Raw genomic sequence first — 12,592 nt, 5'->3', positions numbered from 1 at the left:
AATGTAATAACATATTTATTATATTAAATATAATGTTTTAAAAATGTAATGTTTGTTATTTTCTCCCCGGTCACAAAGGGAATAGCAAAATTTAGTTAACCGTCACGTTGTCCTGGTTTTTCAGGTCATTTTCTTTTTTTTTTTTTAAGATTTTATTTTAAGATTTTATTTATTTATTATTTTTATTTTATTTATTTATTCATTCATTCATTTATTTATTTAATTTATTTGACACAGAGAGAGAGAACACAAGCAGGGGGAGTGGGAGAGGGCGACGCAGGTTTCCCGCTGAGCAGGGAGCCCGACATGGGGCTCGATCCCAAAGGCAGACATTTAACGACTGGGCCACCTAGGTGCCCCTTTTTAGGCCATTTTCAGTTTTTCTCTGTAATAAATACCCAAAACGGAGTTCATTTTTGAGTCCCACATGTTCTAAGTGTAAAAGCCCTGGTTCCTGGTGGCTAAACAGCATCCCTTCCATTGGACTGACAGTTTGGTTTCCTCCTCGCTACAGATTTGCTTCGAGGGGCAGTGCAGGAACACCTCCTTCTTTGAAACGGAAGGCTGCGGGAAGAAGTGTAATGGCCACGGGGTACGTGTGCCCAGGGTTCTGGGGCTCCTCTGTGCCAATGCCTTGGGGGGGACAGGCCCCTTGGGGGACCAGAGCCCTCCAGGGTGCTGACACGTGTGCCCTTCCCTCGCTCCAGGTCTGCAACAACAACCAGAACTGCCACTGCTTCCCGGGCTGGGCCCCGCCCTTCTGCAACACGCCCGGCCAGGGGGGCAGCATCGACAGCGGGCCGATGCCCCTCGACAGTGAGTATCTGGCCTGCACAGGGGCTCTGCCCACTTCTGTGAGAAGGGGTGGGTGGCATGATGTAGACAAAGAATGAGTCCGCTCCATTGTCCTGACTTTGTAGATGAGGGAACAAAAAGGGGGGCTAAGTGGGAGAGCGGCTAAGGCTGGCAGACCGGTGTGGGGCTCATCTCAGCTGTTCTTTCCCTTATTTCTTCTGAGGAGGGTGACACTCCTTGAGGGAGGGAGAGATCAAGAGAGATCATGGGTTATTGAATAATCTCATCTCATTTTGGACTATGAGGCTGGTGACCAGTCCTTCTCAGCCACATAAAAAGAATCATGAACCTGGGGCACATTATAGCAGTTCAGAGTCCTTGGATGAACCAAGCTTAAAATGGAGAAACAGACATGTGGAAAAATTTACAATTTTTAGGGTAAATCACAGAGATTCTAGCCTTTTGGTTTCCAAGGTTTTTTTTTCTTTCTTTTTTTAATAGCAAAGTACTTTTATTTGGAATGAAGTCTTTTAGAGAAGAAACCCCAATCTATAAAATGGGTAAAAGTAGTAATATCACAGGTGTATATATATTTTGTTCATTTAAATGTGTAATTTGTGAGAACACTGAGGCAGCTTTGATGAAACCGAATGTGAAATTGTGGACTATTTGTGAGACTTCTAGTCTTTGATCAGTGTCAGCCTCTCAACATTTTGGGTTGGTTGCTTTGCATCCAGAAAAGTCATATTCGGGCTGAAAACTAGTGGTAAGTAATAATCGAACTTGAGCTCCTCGTCTCAAAAGGAACTCTCCAATTAAACAGAAGGAACTGGAGAAGCTTCATTATAAGGTCCGCACAAAGCCAGTTGACCTGCCTGTTTAAGCCAATATTCGTGGTTTCCCAGTGGTACCTAATGTGTGTGTTTCATTATACTTCTTTATTTAAAAGAAATAACACAAATTAAATGTAAATCAAACATCTGAAGAAGAATCAGGCCATTGCTGCAGCCTGAACAGCTTCTGAATTTCTCACTCGGGTTCTTTTTCTGGAAGGTGTTGGTCCTGTGATAGCTGGAGTGTTCACGGCCTTGTTCATGCTGGCGGTCCTTTTGCTGATCTACTACTGCTGTAAACAGAACAACAAACTGGGCCAACTCAAGCCCTTAGCCCTCCCTTTGAAACTGAGGCAACAGTTCAGGTATGATGGGGTGCCAGAAAGGACTTGGGTCCACTTGTGGGTCATAACGTTTTTTGTAAGTAGAATGTGGTAGAAGCAAAAAACAAAAACAAAAAACAAAACAAGAAAAACCCCAAAACAAAAAACACCCTGTGGTAGTGGGTCTAATTCAGAGAAGGCAAGTGAGACATCCATGCCGCCATCTTCTTTTCTGCCCTGCTTTACCACCATGGCAAACATTACTAGTTGATCTTACTGTAAGTTCTCTCTACTAGTGTTCACTTCAGAATCCTCAGCAGAATGTCTCTAACCAATTCCAGTTGGAATACAAAATGAAATCTATTTGCCATCCTCTTTGTAATTGTCTGGATTTCCATTTCAAAGAGCAGGAAACTGAGGCAACCCAGAAGGACTGGCCAGCCTAAGTCAGTCACAGGGGTGGCTGGACATCCACTCAAGACAAAGGCTTTTTTATCCCCCCAGCAATTCACTCCTTTGGGTCCCGGGGGTATGTGGTTTCTGAGTCCCCTGTTAAATTATACTTGTTCTGGAGAGGATTTTAAATCCCAAGCCTACCTGGATCTACGCCTGAGGGAATTGGTGGATAGCTGGTGACATCCTTGTGTCTCCTTGAACAAGAAAGTTCACAAAAGGGAAAAGAGAAGGTGTCAAGGAAAATTCTGTTTTGTAAAGGTCAGCTCTCTTTCCTTGAGAGTTCTCTGGCCATACAGTGTCTCCACATGTAAGGAGCCGGGGTTCAGGGGGACTAATCCCATGTTGTCCAGAGCAGACATGGGGGGATTTAGCTGCTTAGTGGCCGTGCTGGGCCAGAGGGAACTCAGACACTAACCCTCGATGAACATTCCCCTTCTTCCTTCTCCCCCATCCTTGTTACTAGTTGTCCCTTCAGGGTGTCTCAGAACAGTGGAACTGGCCACGCCAACCCAACGTTTAAGTTGCAGACGCCCCAGGGCAAGCGAAAGGTAAGGGCTTTGCACCACTGAACTTGGCTGCTTTTCCTTTGTACCCAGGACCCTGCTGGATTTTCCTAAAAGCTTTCTGTGGGCGTGTGGGATTGTTAACAAAAGCCACTTTCTTGGTATCACTTTCAGAGATTCTCCTGGTTCTCACATCCCCTCAGGACTTTAAAGATTGCACCTGACCCCTGGGCCCCTGGGGGTTTGGTACGTCCACACGTCCTCCCTTTGGCCTCCGGCCATCCCGGTGAGACGTGCAAGGGCTCTCTGAGTTTTGCAGCATATTGAGGATTCCTGTTTCTCAGGAATCCCTTGTCTCATGCATACAGGTGACCAACACCCCCGAGACCCCGCGGAAGCCCTCCCAGCCTCCTCCTCGGCCTCCTCCCGACTACCTGCATGGTGGCTCCCCACCGGTGCCATTGCTGACGCCACTCAGCAGGACTGCCAGGAGCTCCCCGGGGGCTGGGTCTCAAGTAGAGCGGAAGGAGTCATCCAGGGGGCCTCCTCCAAGCCGGCCTGTTCCCCCGGCTCCAAACTGCATCCTCTCCCAGGTAAGTGGATTCCCAGCAGCCCTGGATTAGGGCCATGCTTTCAGGGCTGCCAGCAATAGGGAGTGGCAGGCTGTGCGGATGGGACTCTGAGACGGGAGCGGACCGCCTTCCCTGCATTCTGGGAAACGCAGGGAGCACCCAGAGTGGGAGACTGGTGAGCGTGAGAAATGGACTCCCCAGGCAGCCCCCACACTACAGAGGATTTCCTTCTGGGTTGGCCTTTTTATACCAGGCCACTACCTCCCTTCTTCCCACAATGAACCTCCCTCAGTTCCCTGTGCTCCTCTCTGTCTTGGCAAATGCTTCATCTTCTGCCTGGTAGCCTCTCCCCCCACTTCTGCATGGCCACCTCCCGTTCATCCTCAGATGTCCTCCTAGAGACCACTTCCCCCAAGAAGCCCTCTCTGACCCCTCAAGCCTGAGTCCGGTGCCCTTGTACTTCTCTCATCATAGTGCTTGTCCCACCAAATTGTACCTTCTGTTAATTGGGAAGTCTGACGGGGGATACTAATTCAAGGGCAGGTCAAGGGGCAGGGGCCCCTGGAAGGTGGGAGTCACCTGCCAGCAGCCTCTTATCTGGCCTGTCTGTGCTCAAATGGCTCCCACTGCATCTTCTTGCAGAATTTCCCGCACCAGAGACACACACATCTCCCTGGCTGGGGTCGAGCTTGGTGCCTTCCAGAGCCATCCTATGTGTTCTGGGGGTGACCGCTCAAGTGAGATGGGCAACTTGTTTATTTTCCTCCTGGGACAGCTTTTGTTGGGCGTGGTTAGGGGCTCCACTGGGCCCGGCTGACACTGCAGGGTTGGCCCCAGCTCTGGGAGGGTCCCCCGGACACGGGGCCGCGCTGCAGTTTAGCAGAGCTGAGCACGTCAGGTTTGCTTCTGTGACGTGAAGCTGCCGGCCCCCTATTTTTCTCCTCTGAGGCAAGAATGGGATGGAAAATGGTCATGCAGAAAGGGAGGGGAAGGCCTGGCAGGGAAGAGAGGAGAGGGGAGAAAGGAAAAGAGCAAGAGAGCAGAAATGAGGAGAGGAGGCAGAGAGTACATTAGTTGGCTTTGGGGCCCTAACTGAGTCCCACCAACCCCCTGACCAGGGGCTCAAAGAGCAGAAAGTTGTCTTCCCCCAGTTCTGGAGGCTAGAAACAAAGACCGGGCTGTCGGCAGGGTTGGTTTCTTCTGGCTCGCAGGTCAGGTGGTCACTTTCTCCTGTGTCTTCGGTCAGTCTTTCCTTTGTGCCTGATATCTCTGTGTCCAGATTCCCTCTTCTCATGATAGCAGTCGGGCTGGATGAGGGCCCACTCTCATGGCTTCATTTAAACATAATTGCCTCATTAAAGTCCCTGTCTCCAAATACAGTCTCATTCCAAAGTCCGGGGACTTAGGGCTGCAACCTAGTAATTGGAAGAGCTAGGATTTAATCCCGGTCTGACTCCAAACTCTACCACCCTGTGTGCCAGCTCCTCATTTACGCCATGGGGTCTCCCCAGCTGAATGAGATACCACCCTGCCTTGGGGGCACTCACTGTCTAGATCTCAGCTCCACTGTTCGCTAGCTCTTCTATTCCCTACTGGGCAGCAGTGAGCAAAGCAGATGCCAGCTCAGCCTCACAGGGCTCACATTCCACTGGACAAGAGACCCCAATGTGCGTAGTTACACTGGGGAACAGTACTGAGAAGAGAGGGTCGGGGTTCTCAGAAAGAGAGTTATAGGGGGACTTGACCTATTCTGGGAAATCTAGGAAGGCTTCCCTGAGGAGGTGACCTCTAGAGGAGAGCTTTTTCCTGGTCCAGAGACCTGCCGATAGGGAGCTCCTTTGGGCCTGAGGAGCTATGAGATGAGGCTGGAGAATCAGGAAGGGCCAGATTGTGTCAGACTGCAGTCAGGGCTTTGCTCTACATTCCTTGGGAAGGAATGTAGAGCAAGTGGTGGGGCATGGTGCCCATGGTGGGGCATGGTGACATGATCCACTTTTCCATTTATAAGGATTGCTCTTTGGGCTACCTCTTAGGCAGGAGCAGGATGCAGTGGCTGGGAGGGACCCCCAGCTGCTCCTGGGGCTGTTAATCTTCTGTCGTGCCCTGGGTAGGGATTATATAGGTGTGTTCACTTCATGATTATTCATCTACTTGTACATTTATGATTCACATTTTTATATGCATATGACAGTTCAACTCTAAAACACTGGTTTTAAAAAATAGAAGGTCCCCTCCAGCTGCAGTATAAATCACTGATGCGAGGGGCTGTGACTGGGTATGTGGACATGCTAGTCGGAAGGCTTAAATGCCTCCCAGAGGAGAGATGACGGTAGCCCGGAGCAGGGAGTGGCAGGAGTGCTGGATCGAAGCTGACGGGCGATGCGTAGAGAGAAAACTGACGGGACTTGGGGAACAATTGCTGATGCCCCCCGTCTCTGGTTCACGCAGCTTGGCTGAGGGAGGTGTTGCCCCCCTGAGTGAGCAGTGGGCCAGAGCATCTCATGGCTGTTTCTGCCTCTTGCAGTGCTGGCTGAGGTCCCTGGTTGAGCCCAGCTGGGTCTGCAATGTGGCCTGTGGCAGGATGCTGCTGTGGGAGGCCTGGTGTTGCCTTGCCTGCCCGGCTCCTGCCCAGATACCCGCCCTGCCCCACGATTACTCATTTTGCACGGCAAGCAGCTCAGGAACAGAGCATTTCCCACAGCAGCCTGACATCTGCTCGCAGCTGTTGCCTTTCCTCAGAAGGTCTCTGTCCCGGCCTCCAGCAGCCCCCACCGTTTGGTAGCTGTCCGGGCTGGAAGGGTGGGAGATTGATTGCATTGTCCTTGGGGGAAGGGATGGAGTTGGACAGCATGGCTTTTGGGTTGCAAGAATCTGCTATTCTTCTGTTCTTTGAGCTTTAGTGTCTGCTCTGTTTTCTGATGGATGAGAAGCTTCTTTCCCAAAATCCCACTTCTCTGATTTGCTCCTGCCCTCTCCCTTTGCTTGCCTTTTGGCCATTGTTAGGCCTGCTAGGGACCTCAGGAAGGGGAACAATCAAGGACTTTGGGCCCTGGAACTCCCAGTGACTGAAACTGGCTTCTGTCTCACACCTCACAGTCTTAGGGTTTTGTGAGTGGTGGTAGGTCCATTCTTCGCCCTGTTTAAAAAAATAATAATAATAATTGATTGCAGAAGAAATACATATTTGAAGAATTTTGACTAGCTCAGAAATTTATTTTTTAAAATATTTTTTATTTACTAATTAGAGAGAGAGAACACAAGCAAGGGGGAGGTACAGAGGGAAAGGGAGCCTGATGTGGGGCTTGATCCCAGGACCCCTGGGATCATGACCTGAGCTGAAGGCAGGGGCTTAACCAACTGAACCACCCAGGCGCCCCTCAGAAATTTATTTATTCAACAAATATGTGTTGAGTGCTTACTGTGTACTAGGCACTGATCAGTGAGTGAACCAAACAGACAAGGACCTCTGCCCCCGCTTCTGGTCTTGTGGCAGGTGGAAAGGCAGAAAAGAAGAAATAAGTAAGTTCTATGGTATTTTGGAGGAGGGATAAGTGATATATATACGTCCTCTCCAAAAAAAGGAGATTGGGATAAAAGGGTCTGGGAGTCCTGAAAGCTATGGTGAGGGGTGTTGTAATTTTAAGTAAGGTGGTCAGGGAAGACCTTATTGAGAAGGTAACAAAACAAATACAAAAGCACAAAGTGAAGATCCCATTAATTGCACCACCCACAGAAAACCAGTACAGAAAATATGTTTCCTTCTTTAAAAAAATTTTTTTTTAATTTACTCAAGTAATACACATATATGATCATGTTAAAAATAATTGAATGTTCCCCTGGATGACCCCCTCCCCACTCACACCCCATCCCTAACCTCTGTTATCAGTTTGGTCTATATCCTTTCTGACTTTCTTCTGTACATTTACATTGACATTGGGGTGGGGGTGATGGAAGGGCAACGTGGTGACTTATTTTACATAAACCGTCCTCTCCGACTTGTATGTCAGCTGGCAATGGCTCTCTACAATCATTCCATCTCAGCTATACGCCCTGCTTTACTCTTTTCAAACACCACTTCATCTGTCACTATATAACTTTACTAACTTGTCATTTGGGCTCTTTGTGATTGCCTTTGCTGTCACAAACAGTGTTGCAAGCGACATCCTTGCAGTTTCATTCTTGCGTGCCTACGCAAATAGCAGGAAATGGAATGATCAGATTGGAGAATGACCATTTCTCATTTTAACAGATAATGCCAACTTGCTGTCCAGAAAGGCTTTTTCCTAAAACTGTAGACACATGCACACAATTTCTTTTTTTTTTTAAGATTTTATTTTTTATTTAACAGAGATCACAAGTAGGCAGAGAGGCGGGCAGAGAGAAGGGGAGAGGCAGGCTCCCTGCTGAGCAGTAGCCTGATGCGGGGCTCGATCCCAGGACCCTGGGATCATGACCTGAGCAGAAGGCAGAGGCTTTAACTCACTGAGCCACCCAGGAGCCCCCACAATTTGTTTTTAAATAGGGCCATGCAGTATATCTCTTCGCTCCTCTGATTTGGATCAGTAATATTTGGGTAGCATTTTCTTTCAAATAGGCCCTTCTGGCCTTCGAGTGAGGCTTGTGGCTTTCTCCGCAGGATTTCTCCAGGCCGCGGCCACCGCAGAAGGCCCTCCCAGCAAACCCAGTGCCCGGCCGCAAGAGCCTCCCTCGGCCAGGCGGTGCCTCCATCCTGCAGCCCACTGCCGCTACCCCTCTTCAGCCCCGGCCTCTGGGAGCACCTGTTCCAAAGGTGAGTCTTTAGAAGTCTTTGGAAGCCCTCAAGGCATAAGTTGGGGCCATGGGGCTCCAAGGAGGCAAGAACGTGGTTGAGAAAACAGACCAATTCGTGCCTCTTTTAGCAGGGGTGTGAATTTCCCGAACAAAAGCCAAGGACAAGAGCTTAGTGTTACTTGGTGCCTGTATGACTATCCTTTAAGTTAGGGCTAGAGTTTTTTGGTTTCTTATGAGATGTGAGGCTTGGGAGGCTGAACTATGGTGGCTTCCAGACGGTCTACAACTCTCCTGCTGAATGACTCTGAGCAACTCGCTCTCAAGCCCCGTCAGGCTGCTGTAAAGGTCAAGGCAGTTCGTTTCCACCAGCTTATGGGAGGCGGTTTGCAAATGGCCCCTCTTCTGACCTCTTCCCTGGGGCTGATGTTTTCAGGCTGCCAGTCCGGGAGTCGGGGCAGGGGGGAGGAGGCGAGAAAACTGGCTGACTGCCCTGGGCTCCCACCAGGCTTGGGAAGTCTGCAGGCTGACCTGCAGCTCGGGCTGGGGCCCCCACCTGGCTTCTCGCTGGAGGCTCGACAGTGGACACACAGACATGGTGACAGACTTCTGTGGGAATCCATTCTTACTCGAAGGTCTGTTTATCCTTCTGACCGGCCGAAAGCCGGAGGACAGCTCCCGTCGACTCTACCGGTCAGTATTTAGCTGATCTCTCTCTCTCTCTCTTCTCTGTCTTTCCACAGTTTCCTGAATACAGATCGCAGAGGGCTAGGGGGATGATCGGCTCGAAAACCTAGACCCCTCTGAAGGAGCTTCTGCCTTTCCTTGAGGACTCTGAACCCCCCCAGAGGATTCTGGCCATGGAGTCTGGAACAAGCATGTCTGGCCGCCTCCAAGTCCTTCCTCCTCTCTTTCCCTCCTCCCAGAACCACTGCATCTCCAGAAATCTCTTTCTCGACTCGGTGCCTCTTTAGCTTCCTGGGAGGCCCAGAGAGACTACTATCCGATGGCATCAAAGCGTTGTTTTGTGCAATATACTGCCCTGGGGAAGGGAGGAGAGAGCACTGACGAGGATGAATGGCGGCTTCTTCTCCAGCCTCCCTCCTGCTGGCCCGTCACCTCAGAGGTGCCAGTGGGGATGGTCTGGGCTGTCAGAGCTGGTAAGCCCAGCTGGGAAAGGTCCTGTTCAGCCCTTCGGCCCAGGGCTTGGGTTGGAGAAGCCATCCATCCGCGTCCTATGCCTCAGAGCTTTCCACGGCTTCTGTCTTCCTTGAAAGTCCCAAGCTAGACAGAGGCCGGATGCTTACTCATCCCTTTTAGCTCTGAGATTGAGAGGGGTCAAACCAGCTTCCACCGGGGCCCTGCCCAGGGCTTGGTTGAGGTCACCACTCCTGGGTCTGTGCCACATGTGACCAAGAGAAGTCCCCTCCCCTCCCCCCTCTCCCCGAAAGCCCCACCTCCCCTTAATTACACGGGTCCCCCTGACTCTGACAGGTACTACTTGTGGGCAGTGTAGACAGCAGAGGGAGCACCAGGCTTGGGCCTCCTCTGAGCCAACGCCAAAGGTTGTGGCTCTCAACTCGGAATCATTCTTGGTTGCCTTTTCTTTTCTTCTCTTTCCAAGTGCTCGGCACTTTTGATTTCTCCTTCAGAAATTTCTTCCCCGCTCTGACCTACCTGATGTGTGGTGAGTGGGCCTTCAGCACTTCAGCCTCTTGGAGACCTGGTGCTTGTGACCTACAAGCGAGGAGCCTGCTTCAGTGGTTGGCCACTGGATTTGCCATGTGGTTCTCAAGAGTGTCTCAAGAGCGTCGAAGCTTTATTTGCCATTGTGTTTTGTGGCCTCAGCAGGGTGAAGGTCTTACCCTCTACTCCCTGATGGAAATCTAAGGTAGGTCCTCAGGGATGGATGGCAGCAAAGGGGCCACGCCCCAGCCTGTCCCTAGGCCTAGTCATTTATTTGAGGCATGATCATTGCCCTCTGAGCAGAGAGCTGACCTGTCTCTAGAGATCTGTAGAGAAGCAGCCAACAGTCTTGATGGAATAGAATCGGAGCTGGGAACACCAGGATTTTTATCATCTACTTCCTTGTGTTCTTTCCTCTGGTCACTGCCCTTATCTGACCTTTACAGAAAGAACTTGGAGCAGCTGGGGAAATGGCACTCCAATGGGTACTACCCCCCGCACCAACCCCCCCAGCCCCAGCGCAGGGAAGGAAGGCTATGTGGTGCTCTGCTAAAGTGGATGACTCGTCACTGGAGATGTTCTCTGGTGACGGCCTCCCACCCCCAGAAGGGTGCTGTGCTGTCCCCACCTCCTGCAGTGAGCCGTTGTTCACTCTTGAAAACCTCAAAGCAAGGAAGAAGCTTGAGCTTTCACTCCCAACCACCAACCCAGGGCCCCCTTACAGTTCTCTGCATACAACAGGTGCTCAATAGATGTTCTTGGGTTTTAGACAAGTGGGAGATTTGGCATACGCACCTGGGAACACACATGGGGTGGATTTAGAAAGATCTCAGGAAAATGAGGTTCTTTTCCCTCAGGTAGACTGTTACTCATGCCTCCGTCTCCCAGACTTGGGCCCTGGTTGATCCCCAGAGCCAGTTTCCACCTTCCTTGCTGCGTGATTAGGTCAGGGGGCAGCCTTCTGTGTAATTGTGTAACTTCAAATGCCCCAGGCCTCAGGGTGGGGTCCCTCAAAAGTAAAGGTGAAAACACCTTGGCCAAAAAAAAAAAAAAAAAAAATCACACTTCTACCCACCCGCATGCCTCCCAGACGTTCCTGTGGTATGTCCAGCTTTTCTCCCAGACATGAGGAGGTCAAAGGCTCTGAAGTGAAAATGCCACAGCCACTGTGGCTGCATGAGCCTTTCGAACCTGAAATCCACCCTCCCTGCGTCCGTACCGGAAAGAGCCCTGAGTTGTATTTTATTGTTTTTCCGTTTTTGTCTTCCGTTATTTTAATACCACCTCCACCCGTAAAACTGTACTGTGAACTGGAAGAAGGTTGAATTTTTAAAATTTGATGGAGACTTTTGGCAGCCGGCTCTCTTTACAGTTTCACTTCTGGCTGTGTTCAGGGACTAGGAGTCGCCATTTTGGCGGAGGCCAGGGAGGCGGCCCGGGAGCAAGAGCGGCCCCTGCGAGCTCCCTTTGCCCTCCTGTGCCCGAGTGCTGCTTTGAGGTGACAAATAAAAGCAATTACAGCCTTAAGAGGGGCTTTATTGGAAAGGCTTACTGCAAGGCGGGGAAAGGGAACTTGTGATCTGGGCATGGGCTCTAGCAGAGGGAGACCGCTCAGGGGGCCTCCTGCAAGATCCCACGAGCATCTCAAAGCTCAGAATGAAGGGGCCTTTTCTCTGATCACTGGAGTGGACTTGGCCAGAGAGAGCCGCAACAGGGCCATCCTTGTGCTCAGCCTCCCCGGGAAGGGGCTGCTGTGTGTTGGGTGCTGGCTCAGACCTGAGTGTGGGTCCAAGTTCAGGTGGGGAGAAGAGGAGCCCAACTAAAGTCTGGTGGAGTTAACCTGCCCTTTGTTCAGATGGAGCTGGATAGAAATCTTTTTAAACACTAACTTAGCCTGCCAGTTTTACAATGGAAATGTTTTCCTTAAGAACTGGGGAGCCATCTCTGAAATGTAAACCTCAAGGGGCTAGCACCCCTGTCTCCCTGTCTCCCTGTCGCTGGGGGATTTTATCCCAGGTGCCTGGCTCCAAGTTGTAACTACCTACTTGCCATTCATTCTTTTTAGCCTCGTTGACTTTTCCCTAAAAGCCACTTTTCTGCCCCAGCTCTGAGATGCTTGCAGATCTTACAGGATTGGCGGAGCCCCTTCTCCACACTGCAGTAGCCCCTTGCTGTCTCTTGCAATAATCCTTTTGAATAAAACCTCCCCTCGCCTATGTCCAAATTTGTTCTTATTTGGCAAAGGGTATGGAAGACTTGCATATTTCACACTGGGGACCAGTTCTAAAGTCATGATTGTGTTAAATATGTGTATAACAGCTCTGCTGGACACCCAAGGGAATGCCAACTGGAAAGGTGCCCCATCCCTAGGGAAGCTTGCTAAGAGGGGTTCTGTAGAATCCAATCCAATGTCCCCAAAGTCACCCTTCTGTGCAGCCTCTCACACCATCCACTGTGTGTACGTATGTGTCTGGGATCTAGGGCAATGTGAATTTTCTTTTTATTTGGAGATCGTTCACGAAAAACAGATCCTTTTCTCTCTTGTCCGCCTATTAATTGTTTACAATATTTGTACATCTATGCAAAATACTTGAATGGGCCATGGTGCCTTTTTTCCTTGTTTGTATTTAATTAAAATAAATTGTCATTTGAAATGC

The 12,592-nt window shown here is 50.2% G+C and overlaps 1 protein-coding gene across 3 annotated transcripts in view; it reads left to right on the top strand.

The window, feature by feature from the left end:
- Window positions 1-12,592, top strand: part of ADAM19 (ADAM metallopeptidase domain 19) — an 80,328-nt gene extending 67,736 nt beyond the window's left edge. For all 3 annotated transcript variants that reach the window (XM_032851669.1, XM_032851668.1, XM_032851670.1), the window contains 7 exons: window positions 515-592; window positions 708-816; window positions 1,849-1,993; window positions 2,871-2,955; window positions 3,279-3,503; window positions 8,119-8,271; window positions 8,993-12,592. In XM_032851669.1, coding sequence (XP_032707560.1) covers window positions 515-592; window positions 708-816; window positions 1,849-1,993; window positions 2,871-2,955; window positions 3,279-3,503; window positions 8,119-8,271; window positions 8,993-9,046 — 849 coding nt within the window. In that variant the 3' untranslated portion in view covers window positions 9,047-12,592. The remainder of the gene's footprint in view (window positions 1-514; window positions 593-707; window positions 817-1,848; window positions 1,994-2,870; window positions 2,956-3,278; window positions 3,504-8,118; window positions 8,272-8,992) is intronic.

Source organism: Lontra canadensis, unplaced genomic scaffold (assembly GCF_010015895.1).
Source record: "Lontra canadensis isolate GAN:19392208 unplaced genomic scaffold, GSC_riverotter_1.0 scaffold5, whole genome shotgun sequence".
Taxonomy (NCBI): domain Eukaryota; kingdom Metazoa; phylum Chordata; class Mammalia; order Carnivora; family Mustelidae; genus Lontra; species Lontra canadensis.
This window is presented reverse-complemented; position numbering and strand designations above follow the sequence as displayed.